Source organism: Pyricularia grisea, assembly GCF_004355905.1.
Source record: "Pyricularia grisea strain NI907 chromosome Unknown Pyricularia_grisea_NI907_Scaffold_1, whole genome shotgun sequence".
NCBI lineage: Eukaryota > Fungi > Ascomycota > Sordariomycetes > Magnaporthales > Pyriculariaceae > Pyricularia > Pyricularia grisea.
In genome coordinates this window covers 6,547,766-6,570,394 of record NW_022156716.1, presented here as the reverse complement: position 1 = coordinate 6,570,394, position 22,629 = coordinate 6,547,766, and the positions used below count along the sequence as shown (strand labels likewise).

Genomic DNA, 22,629 nt, shown 5'->3' with positions numbered 1-22,629 from the left:
CCAAGAACGGTAATAGGAATGCCAAGCCACTGGTCCCTCGTTTCTTCTTTGTGCTTCGAAGCTTGACTGTTGTGGTTTGTATTGTTTTTTTACCAAGGTTTGTCTTTTTGTGTTAGACAATTTGGGGGGTAGAAATGAAGAGCAGAGACATTGAACAAGTTCTTTAACCGCACCAATTTTACATAACTTATTTTGCGTCTATGGCATCGCACTGCATCCGAGGTTCATAGGAAGGAACCGACGCTATCATCAGTGAATGTCAAAGCGACTACCGAGGTAAGCGGGGTTCCGGGAATGAATAGCATATCTGAGATCCCATCATTGCGTCGCCAAGACATGTATTCAGCGTTGCTAAGTTCAATTGAAACGATTTAGCTGCGCAAGTCAAATAGAAACTTACGCGCAGCTTAAACCCAAGGACTTCTTGTGTCCATCAAGTCAACGATGCGAGCCAACAAGCTTATTGATGCATCAGGCATGTGACCGTCCAATTCAAGGACCATGCGATAACCTAGTCCTGTATGTGCAGCTTGAAATGGCTTCGCTTCAGGTAGCAGCGATGGTCGTCACGAGATAAAAGAATAACTGCATCTTTGCAGTATATTTTACATTATTCATATACCCATATTATATACATACATCATACATCCCAGAAAGCAAACCTTTCTTCGCCAACTAAACCTTATCGGCGCAGAGACCTAGTTTAATCAATCCCTCTCGATCTTAACTCGAGGTGATGATTGTCGCCGGTAATCTCTAGCGCCGCCCTCCTCCGTCCTGGCCAAGTCAGTAGCGAGGCTAAGCGCGGCAGTAGCGATGCTTGCCGGCCGCTCTGCCAGCCGGATCCCAGTGCCCGGCTCATTCTTAATGAACACGGCCGAGTCGTCCGACGGGCTTACCGGAGCAGCCTCAGATGGGCTGCGGGAGAATTGCCCCCATGGGGTGGTGGCAGGGCCAGAGGCGCCCGCGAGCGTGTTCTTCAACGCACCAGCTGTTTCATGCTCCCCCTGCGTCGAGCCGTCGGCGACACTACCGCTTTCAGTCGATATACTCACGGTCGTTTCTCGCCGTAGCGGGGAGGTGCTGTGTGCAAAGCCCGTCGCTTGACTTGTTTGGGCGGAACCGAGGGGCAATGGTAATTGCCTTGGCCCTGACGACGGGGGCGGGGATATGAGCTGTGAGGTAGTGCTGGGAGATATCATAGCCTTGCTATGGCTTGTACTGGTACCCACAGTGTTTCCTAGGGAGGTCTGTGGCTGCGCACCAGACCTTGGAGATGGGCCAGACAAATTCGTCTGATATGGGCCATATGCCGATACCGCCGGTGACGAACCAGTTGCCGTTACTTGCGAGCGGCCCTGTGGATAAACTTGGGGATTTTGCGGTGTCGCTGACACTCGGGGTGTAGTCACGGGCATGGCTGGTGTAAATATTGTTCTCTTAGGGTTAAAATGTGCTGGGTATGGAGTGCCGAACCTCCGACGGTTCAGCTCAGCGGTGAACACACTAATTCCCACTGCCAGCTGCTCGTCAGAGTAGTTTTCAATAGGCACGTCTCCAACCCACACTTGCATAGGGGGCCCACTCTGGACAGATCTGTCCTTGGGTGGCCGTCCTCGCTTGCGCTTCACGGCTGGCTGGGCAGCATCAGTGGGGTATGATTTTTCATATTGCGTTGCTGGGGTTGGAGGCTGCCATGTGTACTGGCCAGTCAGACGGGGCGTCTGTTGGGCCAGAGTCGATGTGTTCACAGCAACAGGACCAGCAACACCAGGGGCTTTCTGAGTTACATCTCGAGCCGAGTCTTGATGTCTGTTAGCATCAGCAAGACGTGGACCGCCGGTCTCGCCATATGATGCTGGCTGGTCTGGTATCGGTTGAGCTGTGTGGTGGGCAATGAGGCCTTGAGTGTTGAGTCTGGGCACGTCTGTAGCCTGGCGCTTCTGGGGAATCACCGATAGGGGGTTTGACGTTAAAGCGGCTGGGTATGGAGTTTTGTTTGTAGTTGGCTTTGCGGTCGGAACAGCTGTAGACAATGCGCCGGGACTACCCGATCCGGTGACTTGTTGTGTGACGTGATCTCGAGTAGAGCCCACATATGCTTTGTGAGAGATCGAGCTCTCGGGGATCTGGGAAGGTTGCGGATCTGCGGCGCCAGCAGAATGTTGACCTAGACAAGAAACCATAAAGATCAGCTTTTAGACCTTTGTTCAAGTCCGAATGTATAGCGACCTACTGCGTAGGCTACACGGTGTTCCTGGTCCCATAGAACTCTTCTCGTTAAAAAAAAGACATCGAGCGCAGGTATGATCCGCCGCCTCTTCAGCAGCCGGGCCTAAGCCATCTGCAGTTATGCACTCCAAGCCAAGGGAGAAGCATTGATGACAGCCTTGGTAATTAGGTTTTGGGTTGCCGCATGCTTCTATTATTAGTGCGATGCACTTTTGTTCGAGATACTGGGCGTTGATCTTTAGTCGGAAGACAGGTGCGGGAGTTCTCTTGGCTGAGATGTCACTTTGGAGAAGTCGCATTACTCGTGGCAAGTTACAAACGGCAAAGGGCATCTCGACGGGAATGAGCCCCTGGTCCTTGAACCAGGGCCAGACTATTCGGGGTGGAATCAGGTTAACGCTGGTTAGTCAGGCCGTCAAGAGAGGCGCAACACGTGGCGAGGGGAGCGAGCGTAACTTACGGCCGATGCTGCGCATGGTGGATATGTGAAGGGTTTACCCCTCTATCTGTGTTGCAAGAGTGAGAGGAGGCTAAAGGAAAACATTGCCTCCAAAACGCGGTACTCGCGAAAGTCGCATGCTTAAGTTCCAAGAAAGACGCGTAAGCAGCGGGTGGTTTGTATTTGACGATTTGATAAGAGCACAGAAGGTCAAGGTTAGAGCGAGTGTATATTTGCCTTAGCGATGCATTCGTCCGAAGACTTTTTACAGTTCGCGCACCGTAAACTCCAAGTTTGCAGCAGTGGTGGGATGGTTTACTAAACGACTCCGCGATGATGAAGGATGAATTCTAGAAGACGCGCCCAGACTAATTGCCCCCCACCACGACTCAAATCAGTTTAGTGAGTGGGCCGGTGGCTCTTGCTGCTGACCAACTTGACTTGTACCGCGGTACCTGCAACCCTAATAAGCAAGGGTCCGATACTCCTCAGGCCGGAGGAGTAAAGTTTACTTGGCTTTGCTTGGTCTGCCCTCGTGAGCTTGACGCACAACGCGTTCGAAAAAACGTCAAACTAGTGAGCGAGCATAGATGTCCGGGTGTGTCGGTGAGTCCGAAGTTCTGCAACGGGTCAGCGGTTGGCAAGCATTCTTATGTCTATTGCAAGTAATTTTTTATGCATTCCTTTTGGCTTCCCCAGATATGCCATGCACGTAGGTGCCCTGTCTATCTCTTAGTTCACTAAGAGATGACGTAAACTCTACACACAATCCACATTCGCATCAGAGTCTCTACTGGGAAAGCGGCAGCAAACGGCTAAACTTCAGGAAACCCCATACTATGGTTTGATATCGATCTTGGCCAAAGCTATAGGAATTGCATTACGGCTTACCGCACCGAAGCATCAAGTCCTACGGCGACGATGAAAACTAAAACATACAACAGAAAGAGTTATGTAAAACAACCCGATAGATTTAGAACAATTAGATGTCACAACAAAGCTAGTAATTGAGTCGAAGGGAATAAGACAAATCACAATCTCTTCACATAATAAAATTTGGCATCCAAGGAACGGAAAGATTTCGCGGGAGTGTTGATCTTAGGTACCTAGGAAATACGTGCAGCTTGGACTGCAGCTGGATGACACCCACCTTAGCTTCAAACCGAGCTTGGGCCGCTTTTGAACATTTCCCCAAGACTGCACCACCCACTGTAATCATTATTGATTGCTCGCCGTTTCGGTTGGAGAAACAAAAGAAAAAGAAAAAAAAGAAGAAAAAAAAAGATACGCGTGTATTTGGGCCAATGCATTTTCATCGCATATTATCAGCTGAAATCCTTTGAGTGTTGATCCAATAACCGCCATGTGAGGGTTGTCCAGCTCAGGTGGTTCGCTCAGATCAGATATTCTCCCGAAAATAAAATAACCTTCAATACCTTGAGTCTCCCAATCTCCCATCTTGTTCGGATGTGATAGCAAGCGGCGATCATCTTAGTTCTAGCAATACAATATTTTGACCACCAATTCATGATTTTTTTAGGAAGAAATATTATAGAAATCATGGCAACATCACATCAGCCAACCATCAAAACAGCGGATCTGTCAACCGAGAGACCTTGGCAAATCCGAGAAACAGAGGATAACGATGAAGTTCACCAACCTGGGCCGGAGATCCCCAGGATTAGGGAGCACCTGGCAACCGAACTTGCGGCGAGTGCGAACCCTCAGGCCGAAGGAACAAATAGCACGACTCTTCTGCACACCATGTTCCACCTTCTTGACAGCATCGAAATGTGGCTGGAGGTAGCCGCTCAGCAGAAAGAACCCGGGTTCGAGGGTGGAAGACAAAGGGGCGATCGTCGCGCCACCCTACCAGCTTCCATGACACTTCAAGTACCCCCTGGACCCGCCAGAGGGGCCACCCGCTCCCCATTCTCGCCCACTCGGACCGTCTTCTCGGCGGCAGCCTCATCGATCCAGGGAAACCGGCCTAGGCCCAGCGAGTACGAACGATCGCTGGTGGATCTCAGACGCAGCTTTGGCCTCGCGGCAAGTAGATCCGATCTCATAGACGACGGCATGGCGTGGAGTGGGCTTGGGATCAACCGCCAACATACCCCCACCCTGGCTATCGTAAGCGAGCATGTCGACCAGGAGCCTAGCGTAGCTCCCAAAATGAGGCGGAGGAGAACGATGGGAGCCTTTCCAGCAGAGCGGCCAGAGCCTCTCAAGACGAGACCACCTGCCCCGGAGCCAGCACAGGCTCATGCTCCAGTAGTGGTCACGGTATCAAACAGGCCACCAAATCCGCGGCGAGCCTCTGCTCCTGTCCGAGCCAGGCCAGTGAGGAAGGAGGGCAGCGCCAGGAGCTCACCGTCCCGGTCGAATAATGAACACAAGTCAAAAAGACCACCGTCAGTACGCAGTGTCAGTGTGTCGATCAGGCAAGAGTACGCAGACCTGGTTTCCCTTATCGTGCACAACTGGCGACAGAGCCTCCTGCTCAAGCTCGAGTCGGCAAAGGAGCGCTACCGCGTCCGAGCAGAAGTCCCGCCCCCAGTGCACCCCGAAGCCGAACGTCAACGAAGGCGACTCGCGGAAAAGCCCCTACCTTCTCTGCCCTCATCACCTCGAAGCTCTACATCGGAGCCGAAACGTGTTCCTGAGCCGAAACGAAGAACAAAACCTATTCGACGCCGTCCTGTATCTGCTTACGTTTGATCTATCCCGAGATATTTCGACCTTTGACTTTCTTTTTTGGCAATATCACAGCGCAGAAAAGAAATCTCTGCATGCAATTAATTATAGTCAAGGTTTGGAGCAGAGATTGAAGATTAAAAAAAAGGTTGTCAACTGTCATCGTTGACATCGCTGTCAACATCTCATCTCGTCTTTTTTTTTTTCCCCTCATGTTTATTGGAACCACTCCAAATGCGGCACTGGATTATGCATTGCTCAAACCCCTGAACAAGGGTCCACCTATCTACGAAGCCACGACGACAGGGCAAGTGGGGTGTTTTTTTTTTCTTCTTCTTTTTCTCATGCGCTTGAAGCATTTTGGCGACGTCATGATCATGTCGCACCAATTTCTTCCAACGGTCCACGACGATGGATACCTATCAGGGGTGCGTGACATGTCTTCTATTGACAAGGACCCATGTCCCATTTCCACGTCTTGTCGGTCGATCCCAAAACTTCAGATTGAAACTTTGTGGTTAATTGTTTCGGTCCTTACCGAGGGAGGGAAAACTGTCAATTACTATCTACCCCTTGCTGCGGGCGAGGAAGGGGTGTTCCCTGTCATTTGCGTTTGGCGCAAGTCGCGAATTCAATACCCTTTCATGTTGTGGCGGATCCGGTTGGTCACGAATAGAACAATTCTCGAAATAGGCTCGTGGGCTGTGTCTCACAGTATCGCAATTTCATGATGCCGAGGGTCCGCAGCGGTCGGGTTGAGGGGGGGTGTAAATGGAGAGAAAGAAGAGTAGTCATGGAGGAAAGGCGAAAAAGTATTTAGTAGAGCCGTCGGCGTGCTATGTCGAGGATTCTTTTTTTGTCTCCTCATCCACACTTCCATTCAATCATTCAATTCTTGTCATCTTTTGACTAACTTTCCCTTCTTTTCTGTGCTAGGTGCGAGTCACTCTTTTACATACTATCCAATTTACCACCATTCTCTTTTTACAAAGCTTTTTTTCACATTCATCAGGACTTTTGATCAAGTCTGAGACTGGAACTTTGACAACTGAAGAAAACATCAGCGCATTTCAAAACATAACATAAAAAAATTCCCACAAAATGCAGTACTCCCTGCTTTCCGTTCTCTCCTTTGCCACCGTCGTCTACGGACACGGTCATGTGCTCAGCCCCCAGGCCAGGGTGGCAGGCGCCGGCTTTGGCCAAAACTGCGGCCAGCAGATGCTGTCCATCGAGAGCTCGGACCGGAACAGCAACATCCAGAACCTCCAACAGCAGGCCAAGTCCGACTTTGACCCGAAGAAGTGCAACCTGGAGCTGTGCAAGGGCATCCCGTTCTCAGACGTCAAGTCGGGCGATGTGCAAAAGTACACGGCGGGCCAGACCGTGGATTTCAAGGTGCAGATCGCCGCGCCGCACACGGGTGTCGCAAACGTCTCGGTCATCGACACGACCACCAACACCATGATCGGGAAGCCGCTCATCCAGTTCACAAACTACGCCTCGACCTCCACGGGCGTCGCAAAGAACAACACCGACTTCAGCGTCACCATCCCGAATGACCTGTCGGTCTGCACCACCGCCGGAGTCTGTGTGCTGCAGTGGTGGTGGGATGCCCCTGATATCAAGCAAACTTATATCAGCTGCGTCGACTTTACCACTGGCTCTGGTGGCTCTGGATCGGGATCGGGATCTGGCGCTGGATCTGGCTCTGGCGCCGGCTCCAACAACGCAACTGCTAGCGGTACCGGTGCCCAGGCTAACGCCGCCAGTCCCAGCCAGTCGTGCAACTAGGGGCCGACGGTTACCGGTCAAAACAGTCCAAGCTGCTGTCCCAGTCAGAAAGGCAACCGCCGATACCCCGGCTCAACCTGCTGGTCAGATATCGCCTACTGAATGGGCTGGCCGCCCCTCATGATCGTCCTCGCCAAGAACAAATGGCAAGGATTGGACGTTTCGCAGGCAATCAGCGATATCATCAATAGATTCTGGAATGAATATTATCAGATGTTATTTCTTGTATATGCATACCTAATTGCGTCCTCTGATTCGCCTGCGTTGAACTGCTTGTGCCGAGGTACTTAGTGTAGGATTAGATCTTGGCTTGATGTGTGATTAGATCTATTTACTCGGAGGGTAGCTCCGACCTCCATAAAATACTACCTCGTCCTTGTTTACCTCTCTGCTCTCCACATGTGCCTCTGGTGGAATTAATATAACCCCAATTGTCTGACTGGTGGAATCCGTCCTCCATGTCCGGTACTCTGAAGAAAACGTGGGGAAAGAATACTACCAACTTTGCGGAGAAACGCCAAATAAGGCAGGAGATGAGAGACATCACCCAGATTATACGGCGTTTTCATGGCCAATTTTCCGTTCCAGACCCGCCCACACGTGCATCGGCACACTCATCTCGGAAAGTCCTCAACACAAAATACACAGCATTATGTGAATATATAATCTAATCGTCGTGGCTCCTTGGGGCACCAGGACCCTCGATCTTCCCTTGTCCCACAGGCCATCCGTCAAATTCTCTTTCCCTCCAGAGCCCAACACGCCCGTCACCCAGAAAGCTACAATGCAGCTCCCCACGTCCATCCTCGCCGGCGCGCTCGGCGCCCTGCTCCTCCCGCAGCAAGTCCTGGCAACCATCTACCTGTGCGGCGACAGCACCATGGCACGCAACGGCGCCAACGACGGGCAGACGGACGGCTGGGGCAACCACTTCCAAAAGTACACGACCGTGACCGTAGTGAATAAGGCGATCGGCGGAAGGTCTGCGCGCTCGTACTGGAACGAGGGCCGATTCGCCGAGGTGGCAAACCTGGCGCGGTCAGGCGACGTAGTCGTCATCGAGTTTGGGCACAACGACGGCGGCTCGCCCACCAACAACGACAATGGTCGTTCCGACTGCCCCGGCGCCGGGACCGAGGTCTGCTACTCGGACAAGACGGGCGAGCCCGTCTACACCTTTGTGTTCTACTACATCCAGGCCGCCAAGCTCATGCTCGCCAAGGGAGCCACCGTGGTGCTCAGCTCCCAGACGCCCAATAACCTGTGGGAGGGTGGCCAGTACGGCAGCGGCGCTCCGAGGTTCGTGGGCTACGTCGCCACGGCGCAGAGGGCACTCGCCGACTCGAGGGTCACGCAGGTCGACCACTTCACCGCCACCGCCAGGATGTACCTCAAGCTCGGCAATGCTGCCACCAATGCGCTGTACCCGCGCGACCACACGCACACGAGCGTCAACGGCGCCGACCTCAACGCCCAGAGCTTTGCTCAAGCCGTTGCACAGGGACTGAATGGGACTACAAGCTTGCGTAATCTGATTATCCCCAACTACCCGCGGGTGTACTAAGGATGGGAGGCGGCTTTTTGTGATGTCGTATAGAAGATGTGCAGATGCTTTGTGTCAAGTGTGGGGGGATGGAGCGTCTTGGTTCATAGGTCTGATCGGTCTGATGAGTCTCTTATGTCCAAATGGCATTGAGATGAGCAATAATCAAAGAGGATGAACAAAGCCCGCGGGGTTGGTCTTTATGCGTTAGAATTCGCATCCCGAAACAACAAGAACACAGTGGCTGACTATACAATGATGCATTATCTCGTTATTATTATTTCCCAAAGTGGCCTAGTGCTAGGAACCTGACCATTGACACCGTTTATATTTTCTGGAGAGGGGGCCGTCAGCCGAACCTGTCTTGCTGTCGGCACCGGCAGGGATGCCGGGTGGGCTTGGGCTGCTGATCGAAATATGCTTGCCGTTGTCGCTTGTCCCGACTCCCACGTCGAAATTTTGACTGTGACGATGGGTCTTGGGGCTTGGGGCTTCGCTGTCTTATGGAACAAACCAGGAGTCGACACTGGATTTATCGACTTGATTTGAACCTATGGCTGCTCGCCAGTCCAGCTGCCTTACGGATCTCGCTTCGGGTCACCAATGAGAGTGCACTTCAGGGTTCGTGTTATCATCAAGTAGGCCTGGTCTGGGATGTTGATTTCGGTGGTTCTTCAGGAAAGGACGAAAGCTCTGTGGGTCTTGCTCATCTGTGGTGATCTATCAAAAGCCACCATTAGACTGTGGTTGCTTTTTCTTTGACCTGATCTTGTACTTATCATGTATCTGCAGCTCGTAGCTATTGGCTTCCAAAAACTGCCAGGCACCCGCAGCTAAATAGTCTTCAGAGGGCTCGTATCGGTGGCAGGTTGATACCGCGATTATCCGGGCTCGTGGAAGCATGAAGACATATCATGCAGAGTTGAAAGGTCTGATGTCTAGCGTGGATGGCTGAGAGTATGTCGTTAACTAGTTTGGGCTGATGATGGATCGTATTCCTGAAGCTCCGTTAGCCGGCACATGTTAGGACCTTTTCTGTTCGAACTTCAGTTTGTAGCTAGGACTATCAGTGTATGGTTGATAGAGTCGGGAATATCGAGGTCACTCTTTGGATGTACCTTCTGACAGGCGCAGAATGGTGCGACTCACACTTCACTTGATATCCAAATCCCCAGGAGTGTCGTGGGCGAGACCTTTCGGACTGAACGGTTGCTAGTATAATACAAAGCCGCCTCTCTGATAAAGGCAAGTTGTTCGAAGGCAAGAAAAGCCCGTTTTCTGTTGTGTGGATTCAGGAGCAGTCGAATAGCGCTCGATCAACCTAGGTATTCAGTAGAACTCAAGAGGATCGTTAGTGAAGTCGGCGGTGCAGCGTCACATTTGGCCACTTTGAATGATGTGTTCCTGAAGGGCTGGGGATGTCTGAATCAACAATCGTGCGTATAACGTAGGTTATGTAGTCTGGGACTGGGAGGAGAGGTATGAAGAAGGACTCAGGATATAGAGTGAGTAAAATGAGGGCTGCATAGACAGACTGGAGATTCATGAAGTGGGTAGCTGGGTAAACAGTTTCGAAAGTTTGTTCCTCTGGTGGATGTGTTCTGGTCTGAATAGCGGTTAGTGGCACTGTGGGATGAACGATACCCTTTATCTTCAATGTGACACAGAGCATCGGGCAGGAGTAGAGAAAAGACAATCGCTTGCCTTTGGATGTTAATAGGCTGACCTTTACCGGGTATATGACCAAGTACTGGCGTAAATTGAGCATAGTATCGACCTAGAGAGAAAAGGGTGCAAGGGCAAACCTTCAACTGTCAATGAAGAGTGTTGCGGGAGCTTGCGAAGTCAGGGCAAAACAGAGAATGGTATACATATTAAACAACGAATCTCTACCCTCAGATCCAGACTTGTCACCACTCCAGAGGAAATCAACTTGAAGCTCGTTGGTCTTCAAGTGGCAGGGCACGTGTCCGTCCGTTTGGCCTTAGGGCATCGGAGGTGCTGCTGCTATCCTAGAAGCAGGCTCACCAATATTACTACCGTAAAGCCCCAAGACCCAAACAAGCAGGAGCCTCGACGTCGACAGTGCACAGTGCCAGAACATCATCTCCCTCTACCACAGAATAAAGGCTTTCAAAGCAACGAACAGGTCAAAAAAGTGGGCCCGGAGCCCTTCTCAGAGTTAGCACGTCAAAGGACTTATCTCTTGTTGCCGCATCTTCACTTGCTCTTCACCTCTGCAACTTCACAACAACCTGAAAACAACCTCAAAGAAGCGCCAAGATCAAAGCCGCCTCGCTGCAGCCATGGAGGTGAAACCACGAAAGATCGGTCTAATCGATCTTCCATCGGAGACTCTATTTCAGATCTTCAAGCATAACAAGTTCGACGCATCTTTTGATGCTGACGGCTTGAGATACTTTGAGAGATTCGCCCGAAATGGTGTCGACATCATGAACATTCGTTTGACTTGCCGTAGATTCGGCGACATCGCAGCTCCTCTGATCTCGCAAGTTGCCCACTGTGCAATCTTTGACGCTAAGTCTCTCGAGTCGTTTGAGCGTCTCTCGCAAGACCCATTCTTTTCCAAGCAAGTTCACGTCGTCCACGTTCACCTTGGCTTTCATGACCCTCTCATTGCCAACCATCATGAAGCTCTGGCAGCATACCTCTGTACCATGTGGGAAGAGTTTACCCAGGTGATGCCCAAGGATGGAGGCTTTGCAACCGAGACACTCCCTCTGGTTATGGAGACAGTCCAGTACTGGTCTCTTGTCGCTGACGGCCAGAAGAAGCCCGCGGCTATCGAGAACAAGAATACAATCGCTGAAGTCAACAAGAATGATGCCGAGTTTTGCCTCAGCATGCGCTTGCTCGGCCTCGTCTACAAAGAGTATCGCAGGCGCTACCTTGCCCAGCAGTACCTGCGCAAGTCTGGTGACGGTATTCGACGTGTGGCCCAGGCTATGGCTCGGATGCCACATGCAACCCGTTTGGTCTTGGATGACGCTCGCTCTCCAGGACCTGAGCACCTGGGCTCTCTGATGGTTACTACCTTGGCCAGAGGTTTAAAGGAGGTTTATGAGCCGGACTGCGCGATGCTAGCAACCCACATAAGCTGGGCCGCTTGCTGGAAGTTCAAAAAAGATGAAGACATTCCCATGAAATCACCCCTCAAACAATTCCGTGTTCCCATCGATCTCATTATCGACCTTCCGGTTGCTGCACACACCGCAGGTGTCAAGCTTACGGGCCTACGCATTCTGGGAATGCAAATCCCGAACGCGGTGCCAGCCTGGGACTGCTATGATCCTTACGGCTGGATTCGACACCCTCCTCTAAACTTCCCAGACCAGATCAATCTGCCAGGACCCGAGGAACTCAGAGAGGCCTGCAAGGGACTGAAAGTGCTCGAGATCACTCCGCTGTACGGCTACAAATGCTTTACCAAGGTCAGGAACGCATTCACCTCGCCCTTCCGAGATAGGAACGACTATGACCTTACACGGTTTAGCGGTATTGTTAAGTACATGATGCCGGAGACTTTGACACAGATCCATCTGGACTGCGCTTCCATTCTCTATCCTGACACGGAAGGCTTCCGCGAGGACCACAGCGACAAACTCTTCAAAGCTTCTCGTTGGCCAAACCTTCAAGTGCTTCACATTCAGAACGCGCGGATCAGGAACACCGAGACTTCTCTGCTCACGATGATCCGCGAGCTGCCTAACCTCTACGAAGTGGTCCTCGATCACGTCGGCCTCATTTCCTTCTACCGGCCTTGGAACATGGCTGCCCAGGCCAGCTGGTCTTATTTGATTGAGAAACTCCGAGACGAGGTGCCTCGCCTTTCCAAGAACAGAAAGAGGCTAGGCTTGGAGGAGAAGCTTCCGATCACAGTCAGACGTGCGACCGTCAGCAACCGTCTAGCTTGGGAGTCTTACTGCTGCTTGTCAATCTACCAGGATTACGCCGACGATGTTTTCAACATCAGGGACCGTACTGGCCGCACCAATGTCGACAAATATCTCCTGGGAGATATCGAGGAGAATCCGCTGATCACGCTCAATGATCGCATAGGATTCCTTGTCGAACGTCTTCTGTTCAGCGACATGCGTTACGACCACACTCTGCATGACGCTCTGAGGTACAGACCAAGCCCTAGACCTCCCACGTAAGTCTTACGCTGCCCACCCTCTACACCACTGGCTTGCCAGGTTGCTTTTTTTATTCTCATTTTGGCACATTTGCTAACACCTTGTCGCAAGCATCCTCCACCATTCATGGGTCAGACCCACCTTTGTTAGCGATTCACACCCAAACACACCAATAAGCTTAACAGCTGAAGAATTTTCGCCCTCCGGGCGCCGGTCGTCATGGCCTCACCAGAGGTCTCAAACCGCCGCGCGCGCCCGCAGAGCACGCCGCAGGCTTTGCCGCCGGGCCAGGCCGAGTCGGAACACGTATCTCTCGACACGCGCACCGCTAATGCGCCTGAGCCGGCCGGCCGCGGAAGGTACTCCAGCCTCCCGGCCCTGGCCATCAAAACACTGCAGCAGGAGCTGGAAAACGTGGAAACAGTCGGCAGCTGGCTCGAAGAGGTTTTTGCAGCCAAGCTCGAAAGCTTACAGGCCCCGGAGGACGCCGCGCTTAGGAGAATTGTTCTCGAACTTGATGATGTGATCAGCGGCTGGTTCCTCAGTCGCACCCTCCCTGAAAAAGAGCGTTCGCGCTCCCCGTCGCGTTCGCCGACCAGTTCCAGCGAAAGGCGCAGCATCTTAATTACAAGGACGGGCACGGCGTCGTCGGCCTCCAAAGGCAAAGGCACGCCCACTAACAAATCGGTCACATGGGCCGAGCGAGCCGCCACGCCACCAGCGGCGGCCCCAACGCGAATTTTAACCCCGGCCACGCGCTCGTACCCGATACGTACGACGCCCGGCAATGCACCTAACAGCTCCGCAGCTCCCTCCCAATCGGGCCGGGACCGCCCCCAAGCCCCGAAACGTTTGACAGAACAGCCGGCCAACCGGATCCTAATCCGCGTAAATGACAAATTGCGGATGGTGACGAGGGAGCCATACGCGGTAACTACCAAATTGGCCGAATTGGTCTCGGTGCCACACAGTGAAATCCCAAACGCCAAACGTACCCCCACGGGCTGGGGTGTTACGGTGGCCTCTGAGGAAACACGGCAAAAACTCCTCAACCCCAACGCAGTTAAGGCCATTATGGACGCATTGGACGCGCGGGAAGTCACTGTCCCGATAACCTGGCATATATACGCCGTCTTTGGAGTGCCCCGAACGCTTAATTGCCTGGACGGAAAAAAGGACGTACATAATGTAATCCAGGAGGAGATTACCGTGGCAGCAGGCCAGCAGCCAGTTAACTGGCACATTTCCAAGCATGGATACGACCCGCATACGGCTGAGGGCACGTGGATAGTGTCTTTCCTTCAACCCGTAAAGCCTTTTCAGCTTTTTGGAGTGTCGAAACGTGCGCGGAAGGTTGAAAAGTCACGCAAAATTACACACCACCACGATGGCTGCCAGGGATATTGCGAAATACGTCGCTGCGTACGGCAAGCGCGTTGCGGCATATGTGGTGAAGCAAAACATGCGACAGAGGAAGAGCCGTGCAAAGCAGCCCCCAAATGCGTTAACTGCCACGGCCATTTCCCATCCGGACATAAGAACTGCCCTGCCCGACCTTTGGTGGTAAATGGGAAGCTTAAACGACCTTCACAGCGTAAACTAAAGGGGATCCGCAGAATCGGACGTGCCAACCGTGCCGCGATTATCAACGACCGGGCTGAGGCGGCCCGCCGAAAGCCAGCACCTGCAATCCCGGTCCTAAGCACCTCATCGCAGCATTCGCAAACCTCGAGCTCCCGATCGAGCATCTCAAACAAAAGAGCGCGGCCATGCGAGGCGGCAGGGGCGGACATCCGCAACTTCCTGCAGGCCGAACAGGAACGCGTGCACGAAGAAATCGTTTGGGCAGCCGAAATGGAGGAGGACGCAGCGGCTGCCGAACCTTGCCCCGCTAATGTGATAGACTTGGAAGCAACCCATCGATTGATATGACGAAATATTCGCTCGGCAACATGCAGCGGGAACGCCTCGACGTAGTTTGGGCCAACGTAGGCAAAAGGATGGGTGTGCATCTGAGCCTGTTGGAGTTATGCCACCAGAAAGAAGTGGACCTGGTTAACGTCCAAGAGCTATGGTGCGGGCTAAAGACGACTACACAAACGCACCCGGGCTATGATGTTTTTGCGCCAGTGGACGAATGGCACGCGAGCATTTACGAAGCCATGACTGGGTTCCGGCCCCGGGTGCTCACCTACGTCAAGAAGGGGGCAGCCCTAGGGGCCGCACAACGACGGTTACCGCAGGGCCAAAATACGCGGGACGTACTTTGGCTCGAAATTAACGGAATATTGTTTATTAATGTATATAGGGCTCCGGGTATTGAGGCCGCGCTGGAAATGGTATGCAATACCGTGCCAAATGGACCCACGGTGATAGGCGGCGATTTTAACGTAGCGGCTGCTGCATACCAGCCAGGCCGCACAGACGCACGCGGAGGGGATCAACTGACGGCATGGGCGCAAGCCCAGGGCATGCATTTTACAGGAAATATCGGCGTGCCCACCCACCGCGACGGGGGTTTACTGGATATGGTTTTTTCCAACCTCCCCAGCACGGTAACTGTGGTTGACAGCAGTCTTTACACAGGCTCCGACCACGAATCTTTTTATACCACGCTGCGGACGCGCGGCGCCCCCCGCCCGGAGGCGGTTAACGTTTCAGTTAGGGACGACCGGCTACCAAAGTTCGCGGAGCTACTTGCTTTTGGCATGCAAGATATGCCGGACCCGGGATCCGCGGCCGATGGCTACGCATTGGACGCGTGGGTAGCTGAATTTACAACTTTATAGGAGCAAGTGACGTGGGTCGTGGGTACGCCGGCGGGAAAAAGGGGCAGTTCGGCTCCTTGGTGGACCGAAAACTGCCAGCGGCTCTGGGTCGAATTCCAGCGGGTTAAACGGAGCGCTGTAAATAGGGCAGACGCCTCTGCCGAGGAGAAAGCTTACACGAAAGGGGTACGGGCCGCGAAGCGGGATTACTGGAGGCACCGGATTGACCAACTGCGCGACGATAAGGATTTGTGGAACATGGTGGGCTGGCTGGGAGCCGGACCACGCCTCCGGTCCCCGCCGCTGGTTATTAACGGCGAGCAAGTGAGCGAGCCCTTAGCAAAAACGGAAGCACTGCAGCGGGAGGTACTTGGCCGATTTTCGGCGGAAGATGACCTGTAGGGAGACCCCTTGGAGGCCTGGTCGGCGGACGAGGTTAAAATCCCTTGGGACACCCAGGTAAGTGCGGAAGAGGCGGAGCGCTCCTGCATTGGGGTTACGAGCACGTCCCCGGGCATCGACGGAACGACCGTCCGGCTACTAAAAGCCGGATGGGCTTCGTTGGCCGAGCCGGTGCGCAGGCTCTACCAACGTTGCCTGGAACTCGGACATTTCCCAGCGCCTTGGAAGAAGGCCGAAGTCGCGATACTACCGAAAACGGGGAAGAAAGACCGGAGCAGCGTTCGATCCTGGCGGCCTATAGCCCTCCTCTCCTGCATCGGAAAAGGCCTCGAAAGGCTCGTTGCACGCCGGATAGCTTGGGCCATACACGACAACGGGCTCCTTAACTGCACCCACGGCGGTGCCCTACCCAAGCGATCGGCGACGGATCTGGTTTGTGCCCTCGCCCACGATATCGAACAGGCTTTAGCTCGCGGGGAGGAAGTTACCCTTGTCGCATGCGACGTCCAAGGCGCCTTCGACGCCCTCCTCCATGGGCGATTAATACGGAAAATGCGGAGCCTCGGGTTTAGTAAAATGCTCCTCAGGTTCGTAATTAACTTTTTAAGCGGCCGCCAGGCCCGAATCCGGCTGGAGGGTACGACCACGGGCTTTAGGCGGCTTGGGTGCGGCACCCCGCAAGGGTCTCCCCTTTCCCCGATCCTATATATGCTATATTTGGCGTACCTCGTCAAAAACGGTGCGAAGTGGCGGCTGGCATACGCAGACGACGTGCTTATATGGAAATCGTCACCCTCGTTGGAGGAGAACGTACGTTGGCTGGAAGATAAATTCCGGGATATGCACGAAATTGCGGCGGAAGAGAAAATCCATTTTGCAGCGGAAAAGACAGAGGTGATCCATATCACTAAAAAAAGGCACGGTCGCAACCCGGAAATCCGGATTAATGGTAGAACGGTTACCCCGGTCCAACTACCGGGCGGTCGACGCGGACAAAGCGCCTCCGGGGCCGAACGTTACCCGGGCATGCGTTGGCTTGGTTTTTGGTTCAGCCGACGGCTAGACGGGCGCCGCCACGTGGCCGAAAGGGCTGCCAAAGCAATGGCGGTCGCTGCTCACCTCAAAAGCTTTGGGGCAGTAAAATACGGACCGCCTGCGGCTGCACTTCGCAAGGCAGCGGTGGCATGCGTGGGTTCATCGGCCACCTACGCAGCCGAGGCATGGTACAACCCAGCGCATAAGCAAAGAGGACTTCTCAAAGCACTGAACAAACCGCTGGTTTTAGCGGCACGGGCAATCCTCCCGGCGTATAAAACCACCCCCTCGTCCACTGTTCTCAGGGACGCAGGATTACCCTCGGCCCGCGTCGCGCTGGCCTACACCCGCCTGAAATACGGCGCCCGACTAAGGCTCGCGGACAAGGGGCACCCCTTTGTCAGCCGCCTGCGTGAAACACCTCGTGCCCGCAACTCGGGCCATTCGGCCACGACCCTGCAAACGGCTGTACAACTTCTCCCGCGGATCCGGAGACTAGAGTTGCGCGCACCTCGCAATGCCCCGGATTCTCGCACTGACCCCACCGGAGGAATCCCAAAAGAGGAAACGGCCCGCCGCTTTATGGAATGGCTGGACATGGTATCACCTGACGATATCGTGGTATATACGGACGGTTTGGAAAAACACGAAAATAACTGCGTCCAAATAGGGTACGGATGGGCCGTTTTTAGGGCGGGCCTGGAATTTGCCGCAGGTTCCGCATTTATTACGCCGGAAAGCCACGTTTTCGACGCCGAGGCGATTAGCGCCCTAAAAGGGCTACAGGCGGTAGCCAGGGCCCAGCCAGGCGCCCGGATCTGGATTGGTATGGACAATACCTCGGTTATTTGGGGTCTTAGAAGCGACGCGCCGCGTTCGTCCCAATGGGCCTTTTTGAAATTCCATAATTTTGTCGATTTATTTCGAAAACAAGGTACCGAGGTTCGGGTCCGTTGGTGCCCTGGGCACCAGGGAATCCCGGGAAACGACCGGGCTGACGAGCTGGCCAAGGCCGGCTCCGCCGGACCGCCGGACCCAGACCCGAGGGCTCAGCAAACCACGTATAGCGGTGCCGGTACGGTTTTTAGAGCCATTCTTTCGAATATAGAAAAGGACTGGTGGCGTAAAGAACTCTGTAAACGGTCCCCCGCATATAGGGAATGGAAATTCCAATACACACCAAAAAAGAAGCCCGAGGAATTGCGTTTGCCAAGACCCCTATTAGGCCATTATTTGGCCATAAGGACCGGCCACGGCGATTTCAAAGCCTACCATAACCGTTTTAACTATTAGGATGCAAACACCTCGTGTGCCTGGTGCTGGAAGCGGACCTCCCCTGAACACCCGGTGCATTACCGCTTTTCGCGGGCGGTGTGGAGAAACTGGCCGTGGCCTGACAACGACCGGCCGGTCGGGCCGCCAGACCGCGCCCAACGCCGCAAATTCTTCCAGACAAGCCTCGGGCAACCGAAAAGCTTTGAGGCGTTTTCGATAGCCACCAATTATTTTAGCGCCCGCCCCAGAGCGGCCCGCCAGCGCCCCGCGCGCCACGAACGCACTTTACGCCTAGGGACACCGATCGTAAGCGACTCGAACTCTGACGAGGAATAGATTTATTGCCTTTTCACCCACACCTCACGGCACAAGCCGTCAGACGAACCCTCCGTACACCTTAGGCACGGGGTCGCGTCAGTGAACTAACCCCCTAAGCAGGACCGGGCCCGAACCCGGTCAGGCACGATCCGCCTCTGCCCTCCTTGTTTTCCCCCTGTGTAAATAAAGAAGATAGAACGCGCGCCGAGATACCCCTCGGGAGGTTGCTAACGGCCGGCTAACAAGCCGGGCCGAGCCCGGCGTTAACTAATACTACTACTACTACTACTACTACTAACACCTTGTCGCCGAACTAGGCAACCACAATCGGGTCAACTGTGATGTTTGGTTCAAATCTCCCTTTAGGTGGATTGACAAACATCGACCGCCCGATGGGAAGCTGTATCACGTATTTCGTTTGCGAGGAGTTATGGGAAACTTATGGTAACTGCAATTGGTGACTTTGTCTTTCCCTTTTGATTTTTCCTTGATTTTTGTTTGCAGTGCTTTGCGCGTTAAGACTACAGATCAAGTCTTGCACATGATGGCCAAATTGAGCATTTTAACACCAAGGATTGCTGGGAGCAAGAGGATGTATTTGGTGATTTGTTTGTATCTGTTTTTCTAACACTTCGGATGGTGATTGAGAGCTAAACTTGTTTTACGGGCAAAGCCCGAGATGCGGTTATGGCTATCTAGGTGGACAGAGACTCAGAATGACAGGCAAGGTCATGGCTGAATCTACCATGCCACCAAGCAATGGAAGCCTTAAACTACTCTGTATTGTTTCTCATGGGACAGGTATTATGAGCATGAGCTAGTTGACATTGTACTGAATTGAATGTTCTAGCCTACAAGCTTCCCCTTGCAACTCTGCCCTCAAGGCCTCAAGCTTCTCTCACTAAGAATGGAGTTTCGTTGCCTTGTCCGAAACAATACAAGTCAGAAAGGTCTTTGTTGACCTTTGAGATTGCCGACACCTTCAATAAGCCCGTTGTTTGATTGGTTCAGCTGCCATTGTTTCGATTGTTGTTGGTGAGCCCATGTAATGGGGGACAGAGTGGTAAAGGACGAACGGTGTCGTGATTCAAACTTGCACTATTTTCCGCCGTCAAACGACGGAATCAGTTAGTTTTGATTTATCATGCATGTTATTTATTGTTGGAACCAAGACACATACCAAACATTATGACAAGCGGCGATTGAGTGTTTGGACACATGAAAAAGAGTTGACATCTCCTGGCAAGCAACCGCCAACACATTCTGTTTCGGCTGGCGGGCTCTGCCTTCAACCAGAAGGGCTATTTCTGAGCCGTTGAAGCAGTAGCTGGCTAAAGGTTATAAGAATGATGATCCTTGATGAGACCGAATCCGTAATGGCGACGCAGAAGGGCAGTCATGATATGGCGAGGGAGTCGTAGTCGAAAAAATGGGCCGCCAAAATGTCGACGACACTGACACGGGAAGTATTGCAATCCTGTAGACTGTCACTAGTCTGAACCGCGATGTACCCTGCATCGTGAGAATTGTGTTAGCCACGGACATCAGAGATGTCAATTTATCCTAGATTTAGCAGGTATCTTTACGTTTACAATCGGGGTACATGCCACCGCGTAGCTCATTGATTTGATTTCTTGAGGGTCGACCTTGCGCCTTGATCCAAATTCCACCTCTTTCATAACAGTGCATGCGCGACCAGATATGTTCTATCTCGGCGCAAGTCAGGTTCTCAAGATGGTGGCCCTGAGAATAATCCAATATGATTAGCATTTTGAATCTCCAAATCATACCACAGAGGAGTTTTCAAAGAGAAAAGCGCGGGCAAAGCATAGGTGTCGTACTTACCTGGGCCTCCTTCAAACAGGAGAGATAGGTTGATGAAGGAATCATCTTCTCGAGACTTTTATATACGAGGTAAAGAGCTCTGTCTCAAATAAAAGAAGATACACCTTTCACCATATGTTGGAAAAAAGACAGTCACACTGTTTTGAATCTTGATATGGGATATATAGAGAGGGTGAGGGAGCGCCAATAACACAAATTCGTTCAGACTTCCCCACCTTCTTCACATCCGATGAACGGGATGTAGTTTATATGATTGATGATGACAAAACGTATACGAAAGTCACCTATCAGGTCTAATCCCTGTTGACCTCATCGATATGATCAGGCGGGGGCGGCGCGGGAGAGACCTGAACCAGATGAAGAAAGGGTGGAGAAAAGACAACCACAAAAACACGCAGGGGAGATTGTTGAATCGTCAGGTTACAAATGAAAGGGGGACTTGAAGCAGCACTTTCCGCTGTCGGGAGGGCCACCCATATGTGAAATTGAAGTCCTCGACGGAGAAACTCGTCCCGAAACTCTGCCGGCATGACATCAAGGAAGTCCATTATGCTGTTATAGAGTGAAAGGACCAACGCGCCGATTGATTGGTTGTTGCTCGAGGGGCTGAAAGTGATTTGATGCACGTAGGGAGAGGGGAGTTGAAGCGGAGATGTTGAGTGAGAAGTATATGAAGGAAAGTTGAGGAGAGGACAGCAGAGATGAGAGTTCGATCACATCCTGGCAGGGAAAATGCGTAATTTAAGCCAAAAGAAAGACCTGGTGAGCTCGTTTTGATTCGCTGTCCCCCGTTTGTGGTCAAGGAAGACGTTGAGTGGTAGCTGGGATTTGATAGCGTTCCAGCTGCCTGAGGCCAAGCATGAAAAGTACCGGCGGTGATGGGGCAAACAAGAGAGGGCATGATTAGGCACCTAGGCCTACGGGCTACAATGATTCCATTGATGACTAGCCTGGCATGCTGTCATGAAGCACGCTCAAAGGTCTGTCTACCTTGTTTCCCTGCAAACAAAAAACAAGATGTTTGGTGCAACGGGCAGCCAACTAGGGTTCTCAGTTTTGCTGCAACTGGGCTTGGCCTTAGTCAGCTAACATCACTACCAGCTGGTCTCTATGAGCTCCAGGAGGCTGCTCCTGCATTCATGCCAACCACTTAGACTTGTGATTTTGCGTTTGCCATCAAACCTGTAAACCAGTCAGTCGCCTCAAGCATAACTTTAACAAGAGGCATACAACGTGTGGTAGGGCACCCTCCTAGTCCCATCACAGCAGTGAAGTAGACAAACCGTTCATGGGATGTCTCCCGGCCTACAAACATTGGTGAGCAACATTTATTATTCTGTGGTCGTACCTAAACCTGGCATTGGTGCGGAGAAAGTTCATCTCGCTCCAACAGGAGTGATCCAGAGTGATACTGATGAGTATACACATGGGTGATACATCTTGTTTGTTTTAGACAGACCCTTGGGCTTTGACTAGGCCCACCTCATAATCGTTGGATGGAAGATCGGTATGAGCCGCATCATCCATAAGATTGAAGACACATCCATCCAAGCGACGTAGCACATGCATGCTTGTGAAATGTTAACGGCAAGAAAGTGAACTCGTGAAGGCTATTTGCTATTCACCCCAATAATTCGTGGGGCGTCTCTTAGAGGCCAAGAAAGTCATATCTAACCTGAAAGAGCCTGGAAGGGCGTGCAGCTGCTGATTTCGACCTCCTTAGAGGATCTGGCATGTAGATGAAGTTGGGATCGCTCGAACAGGTAGCTAACACACAATTTTGGAACTGTATCTTTCCAAAGAGGTAGTCTTAGGGTTTGTTTTAGAGTCAACTCTTTCAACCAAAACAAACTAACCGCTTGAAAGCTTTCTGTCCGTAGAGGCGTGATACACTCATTGATCGGGGTCTAGGACAAGCTTGTACCACAGATAGATCTGATTAGACTCATAGGCACAAACTATATTTCCTTTCTTTACCAGAGTAGAATCTTGTTCATGGACTCTTCGGTGGGACAAGTCTAGACCTGCAGAGAACAATGTCAGTAACCACAAGTATAACGAACAATCAGTCTGAAGCCTGTTACTCAAAAGAATAAGACTCACCCATTACTTTCCTACTGATTG

At 52.4% G+C, this 22,629-nt stretch overlaps 6 protein-coding genes across 6 annotated transcripts; 5 read left to right on the top strand and 1 right to left on the bottom strand.

The window, feature by feature from the left end:
- The first annotated feature begins 176 nt into the window (after positions 1 to 176).
- PgNI_02031 (uncharacterized protein) lies at positions 177 to 661 on the top strand. Its single transcript, XM_031122101.1, has 2 exons — positions 177 to 276; positions 376 to 661. Exons 1-2 carry the CDS (start codon positions 257 to 259, stop codon positions 575 to 577), a joined length of 222 nt encoding a protein of 73 aa, XP_030986203.1. The 5' UTR covers positions 177 to 256; the 3' UTR covers positions 578 to 661.
- On the bottom strand, positions 650 to 2,945 carry PgNI_02030 (uncharacterized protein). The gene is made up of 3 exons (XM_031122100.1): positions 2,693 to 2,945; positions 2,237 to 2,605; positions 650 to 2,170 (listed from the first exon to the last, which is right to left on the bottom strand). The coding sequence occupies exons 1-3, from the start codon at positions 2,706 to 2,708 to the stop codon at positions 708 to 710; spliced, it is 1,848 nt and encodes a 615-aa protein (XP_030987649.1). The 5' UTR covers positions 2,709 to 2,945; the 3' UTR covers positions 650 to 707.
- A 1,286-nt stretch (positions 2,946 to 4,231) lies between these two features.
- Positions 4,232 to 5,392, top strand: PgNI_02029 (uncharacterized protein; the record flags this gene model as incomplete). The annotated part of the gene is made up of 1 exon (XM_031122099.1): positions 4,232 to 5,392. The coding sequence occupies one exon, from the start codon at positions 4,232 to 4,234 to the stop codon at positions 5,390 to 5,392; it is 1,161 nt and encodes a 386-aa protein (XP_030986367.1).
- Positions 5,393 to 6,469: 1,077 nt separating this feature from the next.
- Positions 6,470 to 7,162, top strand: PgNI_02028 (uncharacterized protein; the record flags this gene model as incomplete). Its single annotated transcript, XM_031122098.1, has 1 exon — positions 6,470 to 7,162. One exon carries the CDS (start codon positions 6,470 to 6,472, stop codon positions 7,160 to 7,162), a length of 693 nt encoding a protein of 230 aa, XP_030986496.1.
- A 784-nt stretch (positions 7,163 to 7,946) lies between these two features.
- PgNI_02027 (uncharacterized protein) lies at positions 7,947 to 8,726 on the top strand (the record flags this gene model as incomplete). The annotated part of the gene is made up of 1 exon (XM_031122097.1): positions 7,947 to 8,726. One exon carries the CDS (start codon positions 7,947 to 7,949, stop codon positions 8,724 to 8,726), a length of 780 nt encoding a protein of 259 aa, XP_030986369.1.
- A 2,285-nt stretch (positions 8,727 to 11,011) lies between these two features.
- On the top strand, positions 11,012 to 12,883 carry PgNI_02026 (uncharacterized protein; the record flags this gene model as incomplete). The annotated part of the gene is made up of 1 exon (XM_031122096.1): positions 11,012 to 12,883. One exon carries the CDS (start codon positions 11,012 to 11,014, stop codon positions 12,881 to 12,883), a length of 1,872 nt encoding a protein of 623 aa, XP_030986370.1.
- Positions 12,884 to 22,629: the final 9,746 nt, after the last annotated feature.

What these genes read in the sequence shown, in the direction of transcription:
- PgNI_02031 (XM_031122101.1), top strand. Translation starts at nt 257, where the DNA reads ATGTCAAAGCGACTACCGAG. An exon ending in ATGTCAAAGCGACTACCGAG is followed by an intron (nt 277 to 375) that starts GTAAGCGGGGTT and finishes GAAACGATTTAG; the next exon opens with CTGCGCAAGTCAAATAGAAA.
- PgNI_02030 (XM_031122100.1), bottom strand. An exon ending in AACACCGTGTAGCCTACGCA is followed by an intron (nt 2,171 to 2,236) that starts GTAGGTCGCTAT and finishes TTTCTTGTCTAG; the next exon opens with GTCAACATTCTGCTGGCGCC.